General features: G+C 49.9%; 3 protein-coding genes across 5 annotated transcripts in view; all 3 read left to right on the top strand.

The window, feature by feature from the left end:
- ANKRD2 (ankyrin repeat domain 2) overlaps positions 1-2106 on the top strand; it is a 61615-nt gene extending 59509 nt beyond the window's left edge. For all 3 annotated transcript variants that reach the window (XM_023754869.1, XM_023754870.1, XM_006089969.3), the window contains exons 7-9: positions 757-855; positions 962-1060; positions 1865-2106. In XM_023754869.1, the coding sequence (XP_023610637.1) occupies positions 757-855; positions 962-1060; positions 1865-2014 (348 nt within the window). In that variant the 3' untranslated portion in view covers positions 2015-2106. The remainder of the gene's footprint in view (positions 1-756; positions 856-961; positions 1061-1864) is intronic.
- Positions 2107-2492: 386 nt separating this feature from the next.
- HOGA1 (4-hydroxy-2-oxoglutarate aldolase 1) lies at positions 2493-23346 on the top strand. The gene is made up of 7 exons (XM_006089962.3): positions 2493-3050; positions 12159-12287; positions 12486-12613; positions 13082-13216; positions 13456-13552; positions 15176-15309; positions 22476-23346. Exons 1-7 carry the CDS (start codon positions 2840-2842, stop codon positions 22623-22625), a joined length of 984 nt encoding a protein of 327 aa, XP_006090024.1. The 5' UTR covers positions 2493-2839; the 3' UTR covers positions 22626-23346.
- Positions 6990-7667, top strand: CUNH10orf62 (chromosome unknown C10orf62 homolog). Its single transcript, XM_006089961.3, has one exon. It carries the CDS (start codon positions 6990-6992, stop codon positions 7665-7667), a length of 678 nt encoding a protein of 225 aa, XP_006090023.1.
- Positions 23347-23674: the final 328 nt, after the last annotated feature.

Here is a 23674-nt window from a genome sequence, read left to right as displayed (position 1 = left end):
CAAAGGGCGGAAAAGCAGTGAACAAGTCTGGTTTCCAGAGTGTCTGCAGAGCCCAGGGATGGATCATTTCCATCAAATGAAGGCCCTTGGAAACCATCATCTGGGACGGGAGCAGGAAGAGCAGAGGAGAGGGAGGGGGAAGAGATTCACTGTTCTGGGGACTTTGGGACCACCCAAAAGATACAGGATTTGTCCATCCATGCAATCCTTCATCATCCTTCTGTCTATCCACCTATCCATTCATCCATCCATCCATCCATTCATTCATTTATTCATCTATCTTTTTAAAATTTATTCTTTGTACATGACCTTGAGTGACTGATAACCTCTGAGCCTGTTGCTCATCTGTAAAATGTCTTGCAGAGTTCTTGTGTAGATGGGAAAATGAATATAAATTAATTATTTGTTAAACATGTATAATGTTTGATAAGCTTTTGCCATGCCCATCACATAGTCATCTCTCAATAAATGACATCTATTACAATTGCTAAAAGAAGGGCAGAGGAGTGATCAGTTGCTCATAGCGGAGTAAGGGGGGAATCATGGAAGGCTTCCCGGAGAAGGTGGCATGTAAAGCTTCAAAGCTAGGCCATTGGGTAGGATGGTGAGAACTGCAGCATTCCCCGCCCCTCCAGGGCGCAGGCCCTGGCAAGAGGACCTGGGGGAGGAATAAGACTGGAGTTAAGACAACCCCCTTCCCAAAGCCACACAGGCCAGGCCCCTCCAGCCAATGGCTCCTGCTTCCTCCCTACTTAGCTGCTGAGCACCCCCCTGCACGTGGCGGTTCGAACAGGGCACGTGGAGATCGTGGAGCACTTCCTGTCCCTGGGCCAGGACATCAATGCCAAAGACAGAGTGAGTGTCTGGGTTCTCTCCTGCCCAGCCCCACCATAGGGGGGCAGGCAGCCTGCGGGCTCCCACGTGCCAATATGGGCTATGCTGAGTGTCACACTGGCTCTAGGAAGGGGACAGTGCCCTGCATGACGCCGTGAGGCTCAACCGCTACAAAATCATCAAACTGCTGCTCCTGCATGGGGCTGACATGATGACCAAGAACCTGGTAAGTTCACTCCTTTCCTGACTCAGTCATCAGTGTGCACGGCACACCCAGGCCCTGTGCTGGGCGGTCAGAGGAAACAGAACCGAACAAGACTCAGCCTGCCTGCGCTTGGAGCTCTCACCGCGGAGGGTCTCTCTGGGACCCCGGGGACTGCAGGCCCAGCCAGCTTCCCAAGTCTCTATGCTTGTCTATCTGCAGAGGGCAGGTGCAGAGAAACAGCCTGGAGGGAGTTAGGGGACTTCCCAAAGGCCCGCCCCAATAGACCAAAGGGGGTCCTAATATTCCCCCCCCCGCCCAGGGAGGCCCAAATCCTGGAGGGTCAGAGCAGGAAGAACCTAAGCCCTCGGTTGGCGTGCCTGTTCCTGGCACACCATGCTGGTTCCTGGTGGTCCTTGAGTGCTCTTAGCATCCCATGTCCCCTAGTCCAAGCTCTTCTTTGGGATTCAGAGCAATCACAGAATGAAGGAGAATGCCCACCCCCTCCCCAATCAAGAAAGCTAAGGGGATACGGGAAAGCCAGGAAGATAGGGGGAGGGGGAGAACGAGGACATCTCAACCTCGGCATTATTGCCATTCGGGGCTCGGCTGCCTGTGCACCGCAGGATGCTTAAGCAGCATCCCTGACCGCTACTCATGATGCCAGTAGTACCCACTCCCCACCTACTACCACCACCACCCCCAGTTGTGATGAGCAAAAGGTCTCCAGGCACTGGCAACTGCTCCCTGCTGGGAACCACTGGTGTAGATGAGGGCACCTCCTGGTAGACTTCTGAACAGTGACCAGATCTCCTCTTGGTCCCCCAGGCAGGAAAGACTCCCACAGATCTGGTGAAGCTGTGGCAAGCCGACACCCGGAATGCTCTGGAGCACCCTGAGCTGGGGTCAGAGCAGAACGGGCTGGAGGGGGCTGCGGAGAGTGGGCGGGAGACCCCCCAGCCTGTACCAGCCCAGTAAACGCCTGAACGGCCCCCAGACCTGAGCCCTTCCTCTGCGGAAGACCCAGGAGCACCCACAAGCTGCCGCAATAAAAATGTCCTTTTGCTATGTGTGATGTTGTTTCTATCTGTGCCTGGAATATTTAGGAATATTCCAGGGATAACTCCAGCCTTATCCCTTCCCCAAGTCCCCTGAGCCAGCCCTGCTGCGTTTCCTCCTCTCCTGGCTTTCGCCCCGTCACCCCTCTTCCCAAGTCCCAGCGTGGATCAGCTTCACCATGCACTCGTCCTGGACCACCCCTCCTTGTGACTGCAGTCCCGTGGGGCTGTGTGTGGCCAGCACAGGCCTGTCAGGTGGCAGCCTTAACAGGAGGAGGAGTCTGGCTGGGAAGGGGGCAGCCAAGGGGTTGTGGATCACCCAGATCTGCCACGCCTCCCACAGGGCTCAGCCAATCGGCTACTCCGACCAACACGGAACTGCCAAGCAAAAGGTGGCGGGGCTCCTGGCTTTGAGCTGGAAACTGTGGGAGGAGGACTCAGGCCCCACTATAAACACCCTTTAGTGTCGGGACCCCAGGAACCAGTCCTCCATCTGGCGAGGGACATTGGGTTGTGGCCTTCCTCCAGGTGCTCCCCAGGAAGAGGAGCCGCCCCCCCCCCTCTCGGGGACCTATAGGCCTAGCCTTCGACCCTGGGGACACCCAGCCCAGCCTGCCCCAGGGCTGACAAGTCAGGGGCAGCAAATTTTTAACTAACACATTGATCATTAACAGGGGTCGGAAGGGGTCCAAACTCAGCCTCCCGTAGGGACAGAGACGAGCTGGGCCTCAGGCTTCCTGTGGAGATGCTGGGCCCCCGGGTCTGGTCCTCTGTGAGGCAGGGGTTGAGCAGGGGCTTGTCTAGGAATGTGGGGGGGCGGGCCTCAGGGGAGGGGAGGAAGGTGAACATCGCGGGCATCTATCCCCCTCTGACCACCCCCTTCACGGCCACCTCGGAGGTGGACTATGGGAAACTGGAGGAGAATCTGCAGAAACTGGGCGCCTTCCCCTTCAAAGGTAAGTGGGCCTGTCCACGGTGGGGCTCGGGGGAGATGTGAATGACCTGGTCTCTCCAGCCAGAAACCGGAGGGAGGCACCAGGTCTGGCCAGCTGCTCAGGGGCAGTGCAGTGCCCTGGGCTCATTTCACTACGGGAGCGGCACAGAGTCAGGTGGGAAGCCCCCTGCCGGCCTGAGACCCCGACCGAATCCCTGCTGCCTCAGTTCCCACAGCTGTAAACTGCTAACGCGCCATCTTAGCTCTCAGCATTATTATGAGGATCAAATGAGATAATGGGTGTGAAAGTCCTTGTTAACCTGGCACCCTGTGCAGGTGTGAGGGCAGCCAGGTGTCCAGTGGCAGCCCAGCCAGCAGGCTCACCCCCCTCAAAGCCTTGTTTGCACTCTTTCTTCTGGGTAAAGCCTCCCTTGGCCAAATTAATTCCTGTTCTGGATTCTCTGACTCATTTCCCCTCTGCACATGGGTCTCCCCTCTCTGAGGCCAGGGACCAGATTATATTAGTGGCATTCGACATACAGCACAGCCACAAGCACAATAAATGAAGTTAGAAGTGGAAAAGTCCCTCCATCCTGCCCTCAACCATGATTCATGACAGTTCCCTGAGGCAGTCCACTCAATAGCCCCATTTCACAGAGGGAAAGACAGGGCTCAGAACGACAGGGTCACTTGCCCAAAGTCACTTACCGGTACGTGGCTGAGCTGGGATTTGAACCCAGGTCCGACTGCACAGCCAAGCTGAGTTGCACTCCCTGCACTGACTGCTAAGTTGCTAGGCCAGATGATTTCAGCAGAGTCTGGTCAGCACCGGCTTTGGGAATGGAGTGGCTCCGACTGAGGTGGTGCGTGGAGCAATTAAGAACGTGGACTCTAGTTTCAAATCACAGCTCTGCCTGATTTGAAACCAGAGTAGTGATTACACTATTACTGATGTAGCTATGAGCTAGTCTCCCTAAACCTCAGTCCCCCATCTGACACATGGGAGTAATAATGCCCATCTCATGGGACGGTAGGGAGAAAAATCCGAGAGAATGCAAGTGAAAGCGTGCTGCAAGCGGCAGAGCGATGCACTGGAAGGTACTGAGTCCAAGGATAATGATTGTTAGGATGACAGCACGGTACTGTGGGCAAAGCTCTTTGGAACAGGGACTGCTGGCCTGACGGAGACCCCATTCATGTCTCAGGCTGAGGTGATGTGATCCTTCCTTAGGGGACAGTGAATGCCCTGTGGACGCCCACTTTGAGTTGTGACACAAACACTAAGTCAATTTCTGCTGGGACTTGGGTCATGGGGCCCTGAAGGTCTGAGCTGAGGCCTGGTTCTCTTGAAGCAAAGTGAGAAGCTCCTTACATCCCTAAGAGGAGAGAAGGTTCTGCTTCACCTTCTAGGTTCAAGGACACCTGAGCACAGGGGGTGGGGAGGGTGGACTTTGGGTCTGATGTCTCCCTACCACCCAGAGAATCACAGAGACCCCCAGGTTCTTTGAACCCTCCCCCCGACTCCTGCAGAGGGCAGGGCAGTGCCCAGGAGCATAGGCTGCTGTGGACTTGGCAGGCATTAGTCCATCTCCCATGCAACCCACCCAGGAGCCTGCCCCCACCTCCCCTCTTTCTTCCCCCCAACACAAGATGGGGGAGGGGCAGCGGGCTGTGTGGGAAGAGCCAGCATCTGGAGTGAGGAGACGGGGTAAGCATCCTGGTTCCACCAGTTAACAGCGACCTGGGAGAGTTTCCTCATTTTAGATGGGAATTGAGCCACCGGGTTCAACGCGTTTCTCCCAGAGAGCTCAAACATGAGGCCCTAGCAAAGGAACATAGAACCATAGGGTCCTGTCCCTGGTCCCAGGACACAGACAGACGCCCAGGAAGGGAGCAGTGGGCCACTTTCGCTGTGAAATCAGCATTTCTCTTGCCTGATCTTGGCCCTGCTTTGCAGCTCAACGCTCAGAGGCAGAGGGGAGAACCATCATTCTCATTGCCAGGCCCCCCTGCACCAAGATGAAGGCCCCCCCAAAGCGGGAAGCCTGCCCTTAATGAATTGGTGAACAGCTAGAGATTGTTCTGGAAGGCATGGCCTGAAACCCTGTAGCTTTTTTTAAAAAATATTTTTTAATTTTTCTACTACAGTTGACGTACAAATTATACGAGCTGCAGGTTTCAACTAGTGATTAAACACTCACATAACTTTACGAAGTGATCATCCTGATAAATCTAATGCCATCTGATACCATACATCGTTATTATACTACAATGGACTAGTGTGGCTATTTATTTTTATTTTTTCATTGTTAATTTGTACTGGCTATTTGAATTAAGAATATTCTTTTTAAATACAAGTCACAACTAGAGCCTGGAGGGTGTTGTTGTTGCTGAGGGGCCATTTGGTCCTGAACTCACTCCCACAAACCACCCCAGAGATGAACTTTGAATTGTTATTTCCAAACGAGGTCATTGGACGACCACAGAGCTACTCCAGCCAGACTGGGAGTTGGTGTTCCCATAGAACTTTAAGCTTGTGTCTTCTTCCCTTAGTATGTGGACTAAACCATGTTTTCTTGTGATAAGATAGAATATTTTTGTGTATATTAAAGCCATTACTGCATTAAATAAAATATTCTGTTTAAAATCTCACAATTTTTACCATCTTACTTTAACATTTCATTTAAAAAAAAAATGTGTTAGCTGCCTCTGGGTGGAAAAATAGAGCGGCCCAGACCCGCTTGCACCCCGAGGCCCTGGATATAATTTGGGATGTGGGCCAGGCTGTCAGTTGTCTGTGCCTTTGGAGAGCCTGACAGGCTGGCCCACCGGCTCACACCTGCACTGTGCCCATTTACGAGGTGGGTCGGGGGTGGTGATATATTCTGGGTTTGCAGGTGCATCACCAAGACAAGATGTAGCAGCCGCATCCTGAAATGGCCCCAGGGATCTGGGACCCAGTGGCTGCTCTTGTCCTATCTGCTCTGCCTTCTCAGCCCTGCTGTCTTCCCCTCCCCCATTTGTGACCTCATGTTATTCTAGAATGAGCTCCTTGCTGGACCCCTTTTCCTTCTGGACCCTGCTCCATAACGGGGCTGGGGGCTGCAAGTGGGGATGGAATGCGCTGGCAGCAGAAATGGGTCCTGGATGGAGAGAGATGCCGCCTCAGGTGGCCAGGAATGGATGCCAGCCTAACCAAGGGTGTCCTTCAACCACGAACAGCTTGATCTAGAACAGTGGTTCTCAACCTTCTGGCCCTTTAAATACAGTTCCTCATGTTGTGACCCAACCATAACATTATTTTCGTTGCTACTTCATAACTGTCATGTTGCTACTGTTATGAATCATAATGTAAATATCTGATATGCAGGATGGTCTTAGACGACCCCTGTGAAAGGGTCGATCGACCGCCAAAGGGGTCGCGACCCACAGGTTGAGAACCGCTGATCTAGAAGCCTCTGCCTGCTGGGAACCACTGGATAGCAAAGGAGAGAAACCAAAGGCTGGAAGATAAGAAGGACTGAGTTGCAGAATGGGTCACAAGCAGAAGACAGAAGGGACACAGAGTTGGGGAAGCTGCCCTTCCACTGACCTTGGGGATAGCCGTCAGGGTGGGAGACAGAACCTGGGCCTCAGACAATGCCTGCCGGGGTCAACATGAGGGATGCTGTAGCCTTCTCCCCCCGCCCCGCCCCCCCAACCAATGAACCTCATAATGGGGTTCATTGCTGAGGCGGGAGGGGTATCCTAGGAAGGGTGCAGCGGTGGGCCTGCCTGCCAGACACCCACAGGGAGCCTGCCCTTTCAAGCATGAAACATACCATCCGGGCTCCCCCCATCCCAGTGCACTCTTAGCTCTGCCTGCCTGGCTAGGGTCCTGGAGAACTTCTTGGAGCTCATCCAGCAACCATCATGCAAGGTGGTGCTGGGGACGGTCCTCTTAATCGGAGGTGGAAGCCTCATGCTGTGGCTTCGGAAGAGGAATAGGAGGAGGAAGATAGCCTCTGTGTCTCCACAAGAGGAGCACGAGCCACAAGAATGCCACAAAGCACAGAATGAGAACTGGATCAAATCTCACTTTAGCCGCCTTTCCGACGAGAAGCTGGCCCCTGGCAGGGCCCCGGCCCCCGGCAGCGCCCCCGCCCCCCAGCCTGAGACTGTCAACCGAGAGGCCAACACCACGGTTCGCATGGAGACCTCCGCCTCAAGGGAGGCCTTCGCCAACAAGCAGAAGGTGCCTGCGTACTCAGTGGTCAGAGAGACCCACAAGGAGTCCTCGCCCACAGATGAGGCCACGTGGGCCGCCGTGGCTGCTAGTACTAAGGAGCTTGACACCAAGGGACGCCAGCTGGCCAACTCCATGTTGCAGCGGGCCATGGTGTACCGGAACTCAGGCCACCTGGAGTCCAAGGACCTCAACCAAGAGGAGCTGAAGGCCCTCCAGGAGGTGGAGATAAAGCTGAAGGGCAATTTCCTCACGCAGCGGGAAACCACTGTCGCTGGTATGAACCACACACACACCTTCCATGGCCATGGTCACCATGGCCACCAGGATCATCCAAGCCACCCAAACCACCACCAGAGCCACAGCCTGCCCAACCGCAGCCATCAGACCTATCAGCCCTTCGAAGCCATCTAACCACGGATGGAGAAGCCCCTTCCCCCAACAGGGCTGGCATACAATCACAGGCCTGTTTTCTCTCCTGTGGGACAGCCTTTGTGGCCCAGAGTGAATGCGGTCATCCCAACCCCTTCTTCCTCAGGTGGACGCCTTCAACTTCATGAGTGGAATCTGCCACAGAGGATGGGCCCTAACGGAGGAAGAGCGTGGAGGGAGCAAAGCAGCTGAAACAGACTCACAGGTTCCTGTAGACCCACTGAGAGGAGACAGATGAGGCAGATCCCACGAGCAGCTGAGAGCCACACTGATGCCACATGCCTGAGCCAATAAAGCCTTGTACCCCCTCACTCTGAGTCTGGAGGCTCTGTAGCCAGCCTCAGGGCTGGACAGGAATGGGGGGGTCCTTCTCCCACACCCCTTTTTGGTGTGGGCCTTGACCTGGGGCCTTTTTGCTGAGCTGATTTGAGACACCGTAAACGGCTTCCCAGGTCTCAGGTTCTGGGGACGGGATATCTCCAGGAGGCTTCCCACCCACCAACCTGCTGTTGTCAGGGAAAGAGGAAGCAGCCAAGAATCGGGGGGAAGGAGGTGAGATAGACTTCTGGAAGCAAGTAAGTAAGCATGGTGGGCTGTAGCCCCTGCCTCTGGGTGCCACCCTCCGCCGGTCTATGGCCTCTCCAGTCACGTGGCAGCCCTGCTGCAGTCCTCCCTGCCCGCCTGCTCCCTGCACCCACAGGGATCCATGAAGTGCCCACCCCCCCACCCACCAACACACCCTTAGAGCTACTGTGCTGTATATTCTCTCTCCTTGTTTACATTAGCATGGCTGGGGCTGGGGTTGCTGCTGCTGCTAGTACTACTACTACCAACAGCTCTCTTTCTGAGGTTTCGTTTGTTTGTTTGTAGTGTATGCCCCGTTCTGGGTGGTTAATGGCACAGACCCATAAGATATTACATTCTCTCCATTTTGCAGACGAGCACCTGAGGCTCAGAGGTGTGATTCGCCTGAGACTGTGATGTCACTGGGTTAGAGCCCTGCTTCAGCTAACCCTGAAGCCCAGACCCAGACCCACTGCCCTGTTCGAAGGCCAGTCCCATGCCCACCGTCCCCAGATGCGTCCAGAGTTAGAAGTCTTTGAATATTTTTGACATTACTAATAAGTGACTTTATATATATATATATGCTGAGACACATCGAGTCTGAAATTGCACATCTAGCCAAGTAAGAAGGGGCTCCTGGGGCAGCAGTTCACAGATTTCAAAAGGCTTTATTGTACATTTTCTTCTTTGGGCCTTTAGGACAGCCCTGTAAGGTTAGGACTGAAATGATTTTATTGTCACCCCATGGAAAGGAAATGGGGACTCAGAGGCGTGATGTGACTGGTTCAATAGCCAGAGGTGACTTGGGTCCAGTGCTTCCTGACTCCACCACACGCCTCTCCCCCGCCTGGCATTTCTTCCCTCTTGGGAGTTAGGACTGGGTCAGATGCTCCCTTAAATGACACAAGGGAGAGGCCACTAGGAGTCTTTAAACATATATATATATATATTAAAAGTATAATATGCTAATTTGACTGGACAGCCAGACGACCTTCTGGATGTAGCCGGGGCTCTGAGGGCCAGGACCCTTGCATGAATTTTGTGCATCAGGCCTCTAATTGATTATTTTAAATCAATTAAAATAATATATATATTTTAATTGATTTCAGAGAGGAGGGGAAAGGGGGAGAGAGAAACATCGGTGATGTTGGCTGCCTCCTGCACACCCCCTACTGGGGATTGAGCCTGCAATCCAGGTATGTGCCCTGACCAGGAATCGAACTGTGACCTCCTGGTTAATGTGTCGATGCTCAACCACTGACCCATGCCAAGCGGGCCACTAGGAGTGAGGGTCCTCTTTTACCCTCAGAGTGGGTCTCTCTGACCTCTGCTGTTGAGGCAGGTCCACCAGTGAGGAACTGAGGAGCTGTTGAGGAACTGACCACCAGAATGAAGGGGGACTTGGGCGTGAGTGGCTATGGCTGAAGAAGTAGCTGGAGAAAGACCCCACCTCGGCCCCCTTCGAGGAGGGGTGGCAGGCACGGTTGGGGAGGGAGATATTCTTCCATTTGAATAGAGGGAGTAGCCAAGACTTCATCTCTAAGTCTTTGCTCTCTAAATCAGAGGGTGCTGGTCCAATCCCGACTGGACTGGAGCCTTCCTCCAGGGTTGGCAGCTCTACAAATGGGGATGGCCCCCCGGGAAAGCGCGGGGCCTTGTGTAGCAAGAGGCTCCGACCATCGGCTTCCAGCCTGATGCGGAGGAGCAGCTCCTCAGGAGGCAACGCAACAGACGCCAAAAGCTGTTTGCCTCCAGATGGTCCCCGTAAGGTTAGCGAGGCAAAAACCTGAAAAGAAGAAGGCCGCTAAGGATCCAGTGAGCTAGCCTGGCAACTTGCAGAGTGGACTCTAACGGTGTAGTGAGCAGCAGGGAAAGGTTTGTGGTGTAACTGCCCCCACATCACGCTGTGTCCCTTGAAGGATGGATGACTCACGGGAACACTCTCTCTTGGTCCCAGTGCCAGGAAACCCTGTGTTTCTCCAGGGCGGCCGTCTTGCTTTTATCGTGAGCTCTACATGCCTGTCAGCTGACCATGTTTCCCTTTTAGCTCTGACAGTCGGGAAGCCCCAAATCAAATGCATGACCCATCGCTCACAAGTGTGTGACAGGGGTTTGGAAATCAATATCGTTCCTGGCTTTGTTTTCTTTCCTTTCTCCCAAACACTTGTATTTACTAATCATCTTGTTGTATTTTATGCTGTGTTTGTCAACTATGGAAGAAAAATGTTTTTGGAATGGAATGGAGTAGAGAGGAGAAAGAAGAGGAAAGAGAAAGTTAAAAAAGGGGGGGCGGGGGGAGGAAACGGTTCTAGTAACATTCCTTTCAGATTTAGCCGAATAGCAGCAGTTCTGCTGGCCTCTGGTGGATTGTAAAAGGGTGGACACCTTTAGCTGGAAATGTTAGAAACCATTCCAGTGATTGATAAAACAGGAACATGAAAAAGACAAGAATGAGATGTCACCTTTAACCTAGAAAATTGGCAAAAAATCATGCTGACAGCCCCGTGTTGGCCTGGACGAGGACTGACAGACTCTTCTTTGTGCTGATGGGCGTGACCTGGATAATCAGAGAGCATGGCACGTGCAGGTGTGCAATTTGTTAATTACACACCTAAGTCGACTGTAGGGAATCCCTTAGACATGGGCACGGAAGACTTTCCAGAAAATGTTTGCTTTAGCTATGCTAGCAAAAATAAGGAAACGTTCTCAATGTCCAAAGGACCCTAGCCAGTTTGGCTCAGTGGATAGAGTGTCGGCTTGTGGACTGAAGGGTCGGTCCCAGGTTCTCTCTCTGTCTCTTCTCCACCTTTTCACTCTCTCTAAAAAAAAAAAATCAATGGAAAATATCCTCAGGTGAGGATTAACAAAATATTAAAATTAAAATTGAAAATGTCCTCAAAGGGAGAATGGAAAGTAAATTGTGGGCCCTAGCAATTGTGGGCCCTAGCCAGGTAGCTCAGTTGGTTAGAGCATCATCCTGATATGCCAAGGTTGTGGGTTCAATTCCTGATCACATACAAGAATCAATCAATGAATGCATAAGTGAAACAACAAATCAATGTCTTTCTCTCTCTCTCTCAAAATCAAATTTTTAAAAAGTAAATTGTGGTCTAAGCACACAATAGAATATTATATGACTAGAGTCCTGGTGCATGGGATTCGGGCACTGGTGGGGGGTATGGCGTGCGGGGATCGGCCGCTGTGGAAGCACTGCTCATCCCAGTCAGTGGAGCGGCTGTGGACCCACCCTCTGAGCGGCTGCTCCTGCTGTGGGAGCGCACTGACCACCAGGGGGCAGCTCCTGCATTGAGCGTCTGCCCCCTGGTGGTCAGTGCACATCATAGTGACTGGTCGTTCTGCAGCTCAGTCGCTGGGCTTTTATTATATAGGATAATGAATATGACTGAATCATAGCTACATGTCCTGCTACGGACACAATGTTGGACAAAAATAGCAAACTGTGGAAGATGCAGATAAGTTTGATTTTATTCTATAAAGTTTAAAGTGTCAAAATCCATATTATATCTTGTTTATTGGTCCAAATATATGTCTGAAGGGTAGAAAGACATGAATGGGAACAATAACACCTGAGTCAGGACAGCAAGAGAGGAAGAGGAAGGTGACCAGGGAGGGTTGCCATGGGTACGGAATACACATATGTGGATTATGTCATTATCTATTCTTTGGGGTATGGCTAAAACAGTTCATTAAAACAAAGAAAAATGGTGTGAACACTGTTATCGCAACTGTTTAAAACATTCTGGCTGCATCAGAACAAAGATGGGAAGGAAGTGTGTGAAAAGCTATGGTTTCCGGGAGGTAGGAACCTGGGCGAGTGTAACAGCAATGTCCCTGCTGTTCATAAGAGGATGGGAAGGTGTCTATTGATGTGATGCGGTCTCCCCGCAGGCTTTGTGATCCAGGGCTCCAATGGCGAATTCCCCTTCCTGACCAGCAGTGAGCGCCTGGAGGTGGTGAGCCGCGTGCGCCAGGCCATGCCCAAGGACAAGCTCCTGGTAGCTGGCTCTGGCTGCGAGTGTGAGGCCATAATGCCCTGGGCCCTGGGAGTCCCCGGCGGGTGGGTGGCCAGGCTCCTTGGCCCAGGGGCTGGGTTCAGCCTAGTTGTTTGTCTCTTCTGCACCCCTTGCTTGCCCCAGGGTCCTAGCCCAGCCCTCTTCCTCCTCCTGCTCTCACCCTGCATGGCCTGTAGGGAAGACTCCCTCTTTCCTCCTGCAGCTACTCAGGCCACGGTGGAGATGACCGTGAGCATGGCCCAGGTCGGGGCTGATGTCGCCATGGTGTTGACTCCTTGCTACTATCGTGGCCGCATGAGCAGCGCTGCCCTCATTCACCACTACACCAAGGTGGGTGTGAGGGGTGGGCATGGGGGTGAGAGCTGGGACCAAGAGGAAGCTGAATGAGGGGGACACTGCCTGAGAAAAGGAGACCGAGAAGCTGGGAACAGAGTGGTGAGCCTACGTCCCATGAACGGCAGCTCTGGGAAGGGGAGAGATGCCACCCCGTGCCAGCTGTGTGACATTGTGTGACTGCCCTAACCATGCTGTCTCTGTTTCCTTCCTTCTCAAATAGGAGGAATAAAGGTACTTCTTCACAGTGTTGTGAAGACTAAATTATATCAAAACATAAAGCACTTGGGACGGTGCTTGGCACATAGAAAGCGCTCACTAATTACTACCCACTGTTACTGCTCTCAAGCAGGGCAATGTGGCACAGTGACTTCCGGTCCAGGAGGTGGGCCTGTCCAGGGCGCCCTGGCCCGGACCTGTTGGGCCTGGGCAGCTGCCCTCTCCCCTCTCCTCTGCGTCCCTCAGGTCGCTGACCTCTCTCCAATTCCTGTGGTGCTGTACAATGTCCCAGCCAACACGGGGCTAGACCTGCCTGTGGACACGGTGGTCACGCTCTCCCAGCACCCGAATATCATTGGCATCAAGGACAGCGGCGGTGATGTGAGTGGCAGCAGCTCCTGGCTGGGGGCACCATCCACTTCTCTTTTGCTACCATCTTCAGGGCAGTTCTGGGACCAGCTTCAGTTTGGGTCTTCTCTGTCTTGTGGGATCTTCGGAGTGGGGCGGGGGAGGGGAGGCTCTCATTTGCCCACACGGGCCCAGCCCCGCCCCCGCCCCCCTCCCCCACCAGGCTAGCCTGAGGCTCTGGGCTCCACTCACACCGGGCTTTGCTGTTACAGGTGACCAGAATCGGGCTGATGATTCACAAGACCAGGAGGCAGGATTTCCAGGTGTTGGCTGGATCGGCTGGCTTCCTGCTGGCCAGCTATGCCGTGGGTAGGCCTCCCGCTGCTCTCACGCTGTGAGGGTGACCCAGACACACCCAGGAAGCTGGGGGTCTGCTGGAAGAGACCACGAGTGCCAGGACTGGGTCTGCAGAGGCCCTTTGCCAGCTTGCCTGCTCTGTAACCTCAGAAGCTGAGCACACTGCTTGCTTGTCTGGACACTGGGTGCTCGTGAGTGAACTTGCTGGGCGGAGGAGGGTGGCCGTGCATAAACCCTGGCCTCTCGTTGGAATGCTTGCAGTTTGCTCTAAGTCCCAAGCTCCATGCTTAGGTGGCAAATTTAGCTCCTGAATCTCACAGAGGCCTTGGGACCCTCCCCTTTAGTCCGCAGTTGACTTTCCTCTTTCTCTGGTTCCAGGCTAGAATGAATGGTCAGACCTGCAGGGTTGGGCAGGGATCTTCAGCTGCCCGATCAGATTCTGTCCCAGTCCAGGATCCTAGGAATGTCACCATTAGACCAACTGTTCTTGTCTGTCTGGGGTCAAGGTCCTTGGGTTTTGAGCCCGAGGAGGGTGCCGGATGGGGGCGGGGGGGCATTTGCTCCTTCAGCTGACACAGATTTAAGTTACTTTTCCAAAGCTGCTGGGTCCTATTCTCTCTGGTTTATGCAGACTTTGGCTCACGGTCTACGTCCTTGCACATCCCTGTCCGTGTCTTTAAAGTGTAGGGGAAGAAGGGGACTCAGTTCTGCCTTGTTCCTGAGGATGGGGTAGATGGAAAAGGATCTGGAGGCCCGGGTCTGAGCTGGAATCTCAGCTCTGCTGTTTACTCACCGAGTGTCAGCGGGCGAGGTACTCAGCCTCGCTGGGTTTGAGTTTCTATTCTGTAAAGCAGGGAGGTGTTGTGAGAGTTAGAGAGCACTGGCCCTATGTCTGCCATCATGCCTGGCACATGATAGGGATTCAATAAATGGCAGCTGTATAAGCTTATTGACAGTTGCCTACTCTCTCTCCAGTGTCCAAGCCCCTCTGCTTAGGGGCATCCTCATTAGCCTTAGCGTCACACTCGCAGGCTGGCAGGAGTGGCAGGGCCCCTGCGATGGCAGCCAGCCCATTCTCCTTGCCCCAATGAGAACCAAGAGGACCAGAGGATCTATGACTTGTCCAGGTTTATGCAGCCAATGGGAGGAAATGCCCGGTGTCCTGTATCCAGAGCACTTTCCACTCCCCCACCCCACCCCACCCCTGTTCCAGGCTGAATTCAGGATGGGAGGGGGGGTGGACGGGGGCAGGGTAAGGTTTCAGAAGAGCAAAGACTTCCCATTCACCTCACCCCTTCCAGGACTGGTGAGTCAGGCGGCCAGCAGAGGAGTGTAGAGGTGCCAAGTGGCAGGTGGAACTTTACTTTTTGGGGGGGAGGGGAAATGAGTGCAGGGAAGGAACTGCCTTGAGTTAGCCTCCAATCTCTGTTCCCTGACCTGCGGGGCTCTACTTCACCGACTATGCTGGCAGCTGTCTCTCTGTGCTCTGTGGACTCACAGAGCGTGCCTTTGACATGGCCAACCAGTGGCATAGAAATCCACATCCTAGCTCCTCACGAAGAGGTACTGGACCAGGGTTTGGAATTCTCTGTGAGAAGAGGCTCTGGCTGATGTTCTGCATCCTATCCCGGGCAGGAGCTGTGGGGGGCGTGTGTGCCCTGGCCAATGTCCTGGGGGCTCAGGTGTGCCAGCTGGAGCGACTCTGCCTCACAGGGCAATGGGAAGATGCCCAGAAGCTACAGCTCCGCCTCATTGAGCCGAACACTGCGGTGAGCTCCCAGCCAATGGCAGCAAAGCGTTGGTGGGTGGGGAGGTGGTTCTGTGTCCTCCTTATAGCGGGATCCAGGGCAGGCCCAGGGGTCCCCACTCAGTCTCTTCCCTTTCAGAAAACATCCCAGTGTGGGAACTCTTGTGCCTCCCCAGAAAATCTTGACTTCAGACAAAGCTGAGCCCTAACTTAGTGTGCATTAGCATTCATTTAGGAATCTAGTTAAAATTATAATCCGTTAGGCTCACAAATAGGCATTGAGGTAAGCATCCTGAGTGATTGTGACAGAAGTGGTCCTGGGACCTGACTTAGATGCACTACCTAGAGAAAGGGTCCGTGGGCCTCTATAAAGGGCCAGGTCCTAACAGAATGATCGGGAGTAGAAACGGAGAAGCTGGAGGTATTTAGAATTCTGTCTTCAAATAATCTGTTCTGCAGTCAGACCACATACCCCAATTCTGTGCTGGGCAAGTCGAGAAGAGCCAAGAGAGAAAGCCTGTCAATGCCAGACAGTGCTGTGCAGAGCCATATTGGAGCCCAAGGCAAAAAGAAAAATGTGTGTCCCTATAAGTAGATAGGTAGGTAGGTAGGTAGGTAGGTAGATAGATAGATTTCAGAGAGAGGAGGGGAGAGGGAAAAAGGGATAGAAATATCAATGATGAGAGAGAATCATTGATCGGCTGCCTCCTGCACATTCCCTACTGGGGATTGAGCCTAAAACCCAGGCCCCTAACTGAGAATTGAACAGTGACCTCCTGGTTCATGGGTCCATGCTCAACCACTGAGCCACACCAGCTGGGCTTTATGTCTATTTTAAATTAAACTTATAATACAGGGAACCGCTACCCAGTTTTCCCCAGTAGGAACAATATCACAGCCAGGATTTTGATACTGATATAGTCAAGATACAGAATATTTCCATCACCACAAAGATCCCTCACGTTCCACTTCTAGAGCCACACATACTGACCTCCTGCCCCTACCCTCTCTGTAACTGATGGCAACCACAGATATGTTTACCAACTTTTAAATTCTGTCAGTTCAAGACTGTTATATAAATGAAATAATCTAGTCTATAACCTTTTAAGATTGGCTTTTTCACTCAGAATCATTTTCTGGAGATTCGTTAGCTGTTGCACGTATCAATAAGATGGTTCCTTTTTCTTGATGAGGAGTAATTCATGGTAGGGCCACACCACATTTGTTTAACCATTCACTGTTGAATGATAGCTAGGTGTGTCCAGATTGGGCTATTCAAAGCTTCTATGAACATGCATGTACATGTTTTTGTGTGACCATAGGTTTTCATTTTCCTAGGATAAATACACAATTGCTGAGTCACATGATGGTTGCATGTTTGATTTTTATTTTAAGAAACTGCCAAACTGTTTTTCAGAGTGGCTGTACCATTTTACATTTGTATTGGTATGAGTGTATGAGTGATCCAATTTCTCTGCATCCTCACCAGAATTTGATCTTGTGACTGTCTTTTATTTTAGCCATTCTCATAGGTGTGTAGTGATACTTCATTGTGGTTTTAGCTTGCATGTCTCTACGGCTGACACTATAGAACATCTTTCCATGTATATATTCACCATCTGTATATGCTTGTAGATGAAATGTCAGTTTATGTTGCTTGACCATTTTCTAATTGGATTATTTGGTTTTTGACTGTTGGTTTTGGAAGTTTATTACATCTCCTAGATACTAATCCTTTTTGAAATATGTGGTTTGCAAATATTTTCTCCCAATACTAGTATGTAGCTTGTTTTGTCATTCTCTTTAAATGTCTTTTGAAGAGCAAAAGTTTTTTATTTTGATAATGTCCAGTTTATCAATATTTTCTTTTATGTTTAGCTTTTGATGTCAAGTCTAAGAGAGCCTACCACCAAATTGTGAAGACTTTCTTCTATTTTTCCTAAAATTGTATAATTTTACATTTTATAAGTTTGTGGCCCATTTTGAGTTAATTTTGTGTAAAGGGAGACTTAGATTGAGGTTCTTTTTTTTGGCTTATAGAGATCCACTTGTGGCGGCAGCATTTGTTGAAAAGGTGATTTTCCTCCACTGAGCTACTTTTGCACCTTTGTCAGAAATCAGTCGGGTGTATTTGTGTGGGTCTATTTCTAGATTTTCTATTCTTTCCGTTGATCTATTCCTCTGCAATATCATGTAGACTTTATTATTGTAGTATAGCATAAATCTTAAAATCAGGTAGACTGATTCTTCCCATTTCATTTTTCAACAGTTTTAGGTCGAATTCCTTTGCCTTTCCATATAAATTTTAGAATAATCTTGTCTGTATCTACAAATACTCTTGCTGGGATTTTGATAAGAACCTGTATACCAATTTGGGTACAATTGACATTTTTACTATGTTTTCTCCAAAACTTTGAATGTGATATGTCTCTCTATCTGTGTAGACTGATTTATTTCATGAGCATTTTGTAATTTTTGGCGAACAAATCCTACACAAGTTTTGAGAGATTTACACCCAAGTGACTTATATTTTTTGAATGATTATAAATGGTATTGTATTTTTTGTTATTGTTGTTAATCCTCACCTGAGGAACTATTTGCCTACCACCAAATTGTGAAGATTTTTCTCTTTTTTTTTTTCCTAAAATTGTATAGTTTTACATTTTTTCCATTGCTTTGTAGAGAGAATGGAAGGGAGGGAGAGGGGAAAAAAGAGAGAGAGAGAGAAACATCAATGTGAGAGAGCCACATCAATTGATTGCCTCCGACACGAGCCCCGACGAGGGCTAGGGGATCGAACCTGCAATCCAGGTACGTGCCCTTGACCAGGAATCAGACCCCAGAATCTTTGGGTGCGCGGCTAACGCTCAAATCACTGAGCCACACCGGCTAGGGCTGGTATTATATTTTTAATTTCACTGTTCATGTGTTCATTGTTAGCACATAGAAACACAGTTGATATTTGTATGTTTATCTTATGACTTTGCTGAACTCACTTATTAGTTCTAGGACTTTTTGTGGTAGATTCCTTGGGATTTCCTACACAGATAATCATATCATCTACAAATAGGGGAAGTTTTATTTCTTCCTTCTGATCTGTATATGTTTTAGTTCCTTTCTTGCCTTATTGCACTGACAAGAACTCCCTGCACAATGTTGAATAAGAGTGGTGACAGTGGGCATCCTTGCCTTGTTCCTGATCTTGAGGGAAGACATTCAGCCTTTCACCATCAAGCATAATGCTAGTTGTAGGTTTCTATAGATGTTCTTTACCAAGGGGAGGCAGTTCCCCCTCTTTTCTAGTTTTCAGAGAATTTTAAAAATCATTAATGGGTGTTGAAGTTTGTCAAATGTTTTTCTACATTGATTGAGATGGTCATGTGATTTTTTTCCTTTTTATCCTGTTAATATGGATTATATTAATAATTTTCAAATATCGAGCCAGAATTACATTCCTAGATAGACCCCACATAGTCCTGGTGTATAACTCTTTTGATATATTGCTAAATTCCATTTGGTAATATTTTATTAAGGATTTTTTGCCTATATTTATGGGATCTACAAATAGGGGAAGTTTTATTTCTTCCTTCTGATCTGTATATGTTTTAGTTCCTTTCTTGCCTTATTGCACTGACAAGAACTCCCTGCACAATGTTGAATAAGAGTGGTGACAGTGGGCATCCTTGCCTTGTTCCTGATCTTGAGGGAAGACATTCAGCCTTTCACCATCAAGCATAATGCTAGTTGTAGGTTTCTATAGATGTTCTTTACCAAGGGGAGGCAGTTCCCCCTCTTTTCTAGTTTTCAGAGAATTTTAAAAATCATTAATGGGTGTTGAAGTTTGTCAAATGTTTTTCTACATTGATTGAGATGGTCATGTGATTTTTTTCCTTTTTATCCTGTTAATATGGATTATATTAATAATTTTCAAATATCGAGCCAGAATTACATTCCTAGATAGACCCCACATAGTCCTGGTGTATAACTCTTTTGATATATTGCTAAATTCCATTTGGTAATATTTTATTAAGGATTTTTTGCCTATATTTATGGGGGATATTGCGATCTCTCTCCTTTTTCTCTGTGGCCTCAGCCAGGCACAGGGAAGATCCACGGAGACTAAGGAAAGCTAGAGAGTTCTGAACGCTGTCTCTGTGTAAAACTTTCTTCGCCGACTCCGTCCACACCTTTGGGAACCCCTGGACTGCTGGGGCTGGCCCCCAGCATTTTTTGAATTCTCCAGTGATACCAGCTAGGCCTGGAGATGCTTTTGCAGGAGTTTAGAATATTTTTCAGCTCTGCACCAGGGCTCTGCTGATACCACTGGGCTGGGGAGGTGGGAGTGCCGCCTATCGCTCCCACGTGGCCTCCACGGACACCATGAGTGTGTCTGTGGGAGATGGCCTCCTAAGCGTGGACAGGGGTAAAACTTGTGACTCCTCACGAAGCCTCTTCTGAGACCATCCTTCATGGATGGGGAGGGACACGCCTGCTGAAGGGGGCGTGGCCTTGCTGGCCTGGGTCAGCGTGGGGCCCACAGTTTTTTATTATTTTTTATGGGGTTTAGCCTGGAATAGAGTGGTTATTGTCTAAGAGTTTTCATCTTACTAGGCTGCTCCTTTCCTGGTCCTTGGCTAGGGAGAATGGCCTTTTGTTGGGGCTTTTTTGTCTCTGCCCATTGGCATTTCAGGGCTGCTGGCACCTTCAGCTCTAAGTCTGGGCCAGTTAACCCACCACTGTGTTGTTCCGTGGTACTGAGGTCCCCAGTTGGTCTTCCTTCTCTCTACCTTTCAGACTCTTTTTTATGCTTGTTTTTATATAACGTCCAGGGATATTTTTAAAATTGTATTTATTGGGAAGCATAGGAAAAAGTACATCTATTCTATCTTCTTGGAAGTAGAAGCTTTAACTAGTTTTCTGCGTGGTGATTTTTTTCACTCCCCCGTAACATTAAAAGTATTGAAAAAATTTTAAGTAGGTCTATTAACGCTCACACCATTCTTTTAGTTTTAAGTATTTTATCAATACCAAAACCATAATTTGTTATAATTTTACTTCCCTGGCTTGAATGGAAGCAAACTTATCAAAACAATTTTCCCCCAAATCTACTTCTAGAAAAATATTGACCATGAAAAAAAAGTACACAGAACAGCTCTGGCTGGTTCTGCTCAATGGTTAGAGAGTTGGCCCACACACTGCCTCACTTACATGTTTACTTTTCCTCAGGCTACACTATGGCAGGGCATAGTTCTGTTGAATCCTGTCTTTACTTAAAACTTTGGTACTTTATTCATTATGGATGTTTTTGCATTGATTTTGATTTTTTTTAATTGCATGAACTATTTACCTTGATGACTGGGCTTTTTGGTGCCCCTTTAGGCTTTGCATCTAAGACAACAGTCCCAGACTGAACTGGGCAATGTCTTTTGTTTGGGTAAAGTGGTGGGCAGGCTCCAGATCTCGCTCACAGTTTATGTCTTTACCTCAAGGGGGCAGATTAACGCAGATGTAGAGAAAGGACAGCTGAGGAGGCAAGCATGAGTCTCCCTGGCTGTGAAGGTTCTCCTGGGAAAGGATGCTCTGTAAATAGGAGGTGAGAACTGCAGAAATGAGGGCCTTTCAGCTGAGCCCCATCCAGGGCACGGGCTGTACTGGACATCCTGGACTTTCCATTGAGGTAGGACCTCTGCTGTCCTGCTCCCATCCACCTGCAAGAGGGAAGGTCCCAGAACCTGTGTGCACTAGGACAGGAAGAGGAAAAGCGTCTAGGGCTTTGGGGGTCTGGCCTCGTGGTGGCATTTTTCTCATTCAATTCTTCTGACGTGAGGTAGGTGTTGCTATCACGTCATTTTATAGATGAAGCAGCTTGGGCTGCCCCTTGGGAAGAGAGGATGCTCGCTGCCACCCAATGCTGTGCATGCCGTCCTGTCTTACCCTCAGGAATTCCCCCTCTGCCAGCTCTGGGCACACACTCAGGAATTCCTGGAACACCTTTCTGCTGCCTGGGCTGTAGGCTCAGCCGCTCCAAGAGCAGCTTGATGTCACCTTACTTCCCTGCCCTGCTTGAACACAATGTCCTTCCTGGCCTTCTCACCCAGCCAGCCTCCTGGCTATATTTAGGACTTTCCACTGTCTGCACACCAAAGCATTCAACCCTTTCTCACGGTCTGCAGAGGGGCAAATCAGAGATCGTCAGGCACCTATGGTGGGAGAAAGCTTTTCTCTGGTGTCCACTAGTCTCTAATATTTCTTGTGGCCACGCTCTCCCCTGCTCAGGTTTGGATTGAAATGCCCGGGTTATTAGAACACCATGGGGGGTTGGGGCCCGGCCTGGGAAGAGGCTTGCTGACGCCTACTGGCCTCTAGTGGTGAATAGTTATTAGTCAACCTTTCATCAGGCTGTCAACCTTTTTACCCCAAACAACCTTTTTTTTTCCACTTGTCCTGAAGCCCATACTTCTAAGGTTTTTTCCTTACTTCCAAATAAAACTTTATTAAGTAATGATTACTTCCCTAGTTTTTAGGGAGTCAAAGATTCATCTAACACTTCTGATCAGCATGAAATAACCAATTGCTATGCTAAAAGCACAGAAGCTTGATGCATCATTTTCTGTAAAACTCCATGCATGATTTTGAATTGACAAGAGACTTAGGTCCCTCATGACAATGGAAAAGATTTGAGATCATGTCCTACCCTCTCATTTATAGACAAGATAACTTGCTCAGAGGTACTAAGTTAATGATATAAGGTTACACAATGAAACTTTGGACAAAGATCCGTTATTTTTCCTGTGAGAGCATTTAAGGGCCAGTAGAGGTCTGGGCTGTGCCTGACTTCCTAGGCTTGCTGTGCCTGGGTCAGGTTCCAGGGAATTATGCTGTGGACCGGTCATATTCTAGCGCCCAGACCCACAGCTTTGCTGCTTTCTCTCCTCCCCATGGGGTGGATTTTTTCCCTAAAACCAAGGGAGGCGTCTCCCTGTCTTCATTTGAGGTTTTGGCTTTGTGTTCTCTAATGCCGGCCTGCCTTCTGGTCTCTCAGTCTGGATTCCCAATCCACGCTGGTTATCATAGATTTGATGGAGGAGAAGGGTAGAAGCCCCAACTTTCTAAGAGGGACACGTGTCTGGGTCCGGGGTATATTGTGTAGGAATCCCCCAGTCTCTTCTAACAGGCCCTGCTTCTCAGGTGACCCGGCGCTTCGGGATCCCGGGGCTGAAGAAAGCCATGGACTGGCTTGGCTACTACGGAGGCCCCTGCCGGGCCCCCTTGCAGGAGCTGAGCCCTGAGGAGGAGGAGGAGCTGCGCCTGGATTTCACCAACAATGGCTGGCTCTGAGGGCAAAGAGGGGACAGGCGGGAGCCCATCTCAGCTCCTGGCTTGTACTCGCAGCCCAAAGAGAAACACGGGGACAAGAGGGTTCGTGGCTCCTTTTCCTACTTTAGTCCGTCAGGTGCCTCCTACCAGGTGCTATGCAAGCTCATCTCCTAGTCTTACAGCCCCACGGCTTCTTGAATTTGTATCCTAAACTCTGGGTCTCTGGAGACATTCCGTCTGAGCAGGAGCACTTGCTTACTTGGCTCTCTACCGTGGTTTCCTGTGCCCCCAAGACACGTGAGCCAGGCCAGAGGGGAAGCGCAGGGCAGCTGGGCACAGGAGGGCTCTGTGTCTGAAGGAAGGACTCCTTAGACTTGGAGATACGAACCTGATTCCAGCACATGCAGGGAAGCAGGGCCACTCTAAGAACCCAAGTTCTGACTCTTTCCTGGGGACCTGATCAGAAAAATCTCACTTGTCTTTGAAAGCCCTCCCACCACAAGATGCATTCCAGCCACAGTGCCCTTCCCACAGTCCCTTTTGATTCATCTCGTATTCTTGTCTCTAGCTTTGTTCTCAACTGTCAAGTGCACAGAGAACAACCCAGAATTGGTAAATAATGACACCTAGTGGATAGATGTTACATTCTAGAACCATTCGGGAGGGGGCGTGGCCTGAGAGGACCATCCTCTTGCCTATAGGCACTCTGCTTTTATTGTTAAAAATAATCACTTTGTTATTGTAATAAAGTCTAATAAGTTAAACTAGTGTGGCTCTATAGAGATTGATACTACACTGCTATGCATTCCTTAGGTGTCCTGCCCAGATATCAAGAACCTACCTAGAGGCAATTTAGCTCTCAAGGTCTGCTTTTTCCCAGCTCTGAGAAAATACTAAGCAAACATAGGCATTAAATCAGTGACAACCGAGGGTAAGGCTGATTGAAGTTTTAAATGGGAGAGGTAAAAAGGTTCAACTGACATATTTAGAAACATTTAGCACATTAATCGGAAAGGCTGCTTTCTCCAAAATGTTTAACCTTCCTCATGATATCTGACAAGTGGCAGAAA

This window comes from Myotis lucifugus, unplaced genomic scaffold, assembly GCF_000147115.1.
Source record: "Myotis lucifugus unplaced genomic scaffold, Myoluc2.0 scaffold_66, whole genome shotgun sequence".
NCBI classification, from domain to species: Eukaryota; Metazoa; Chordata; class Mammalia; order Chiroptera; family Vespertilionidae; genus Myotis; species Myotis lucifugus.
The sequence above is the reverse complement of the archived record's forward strand: the minus strand, read 5'-3'. Positions and strand labels throughout refer to the sequence as shown.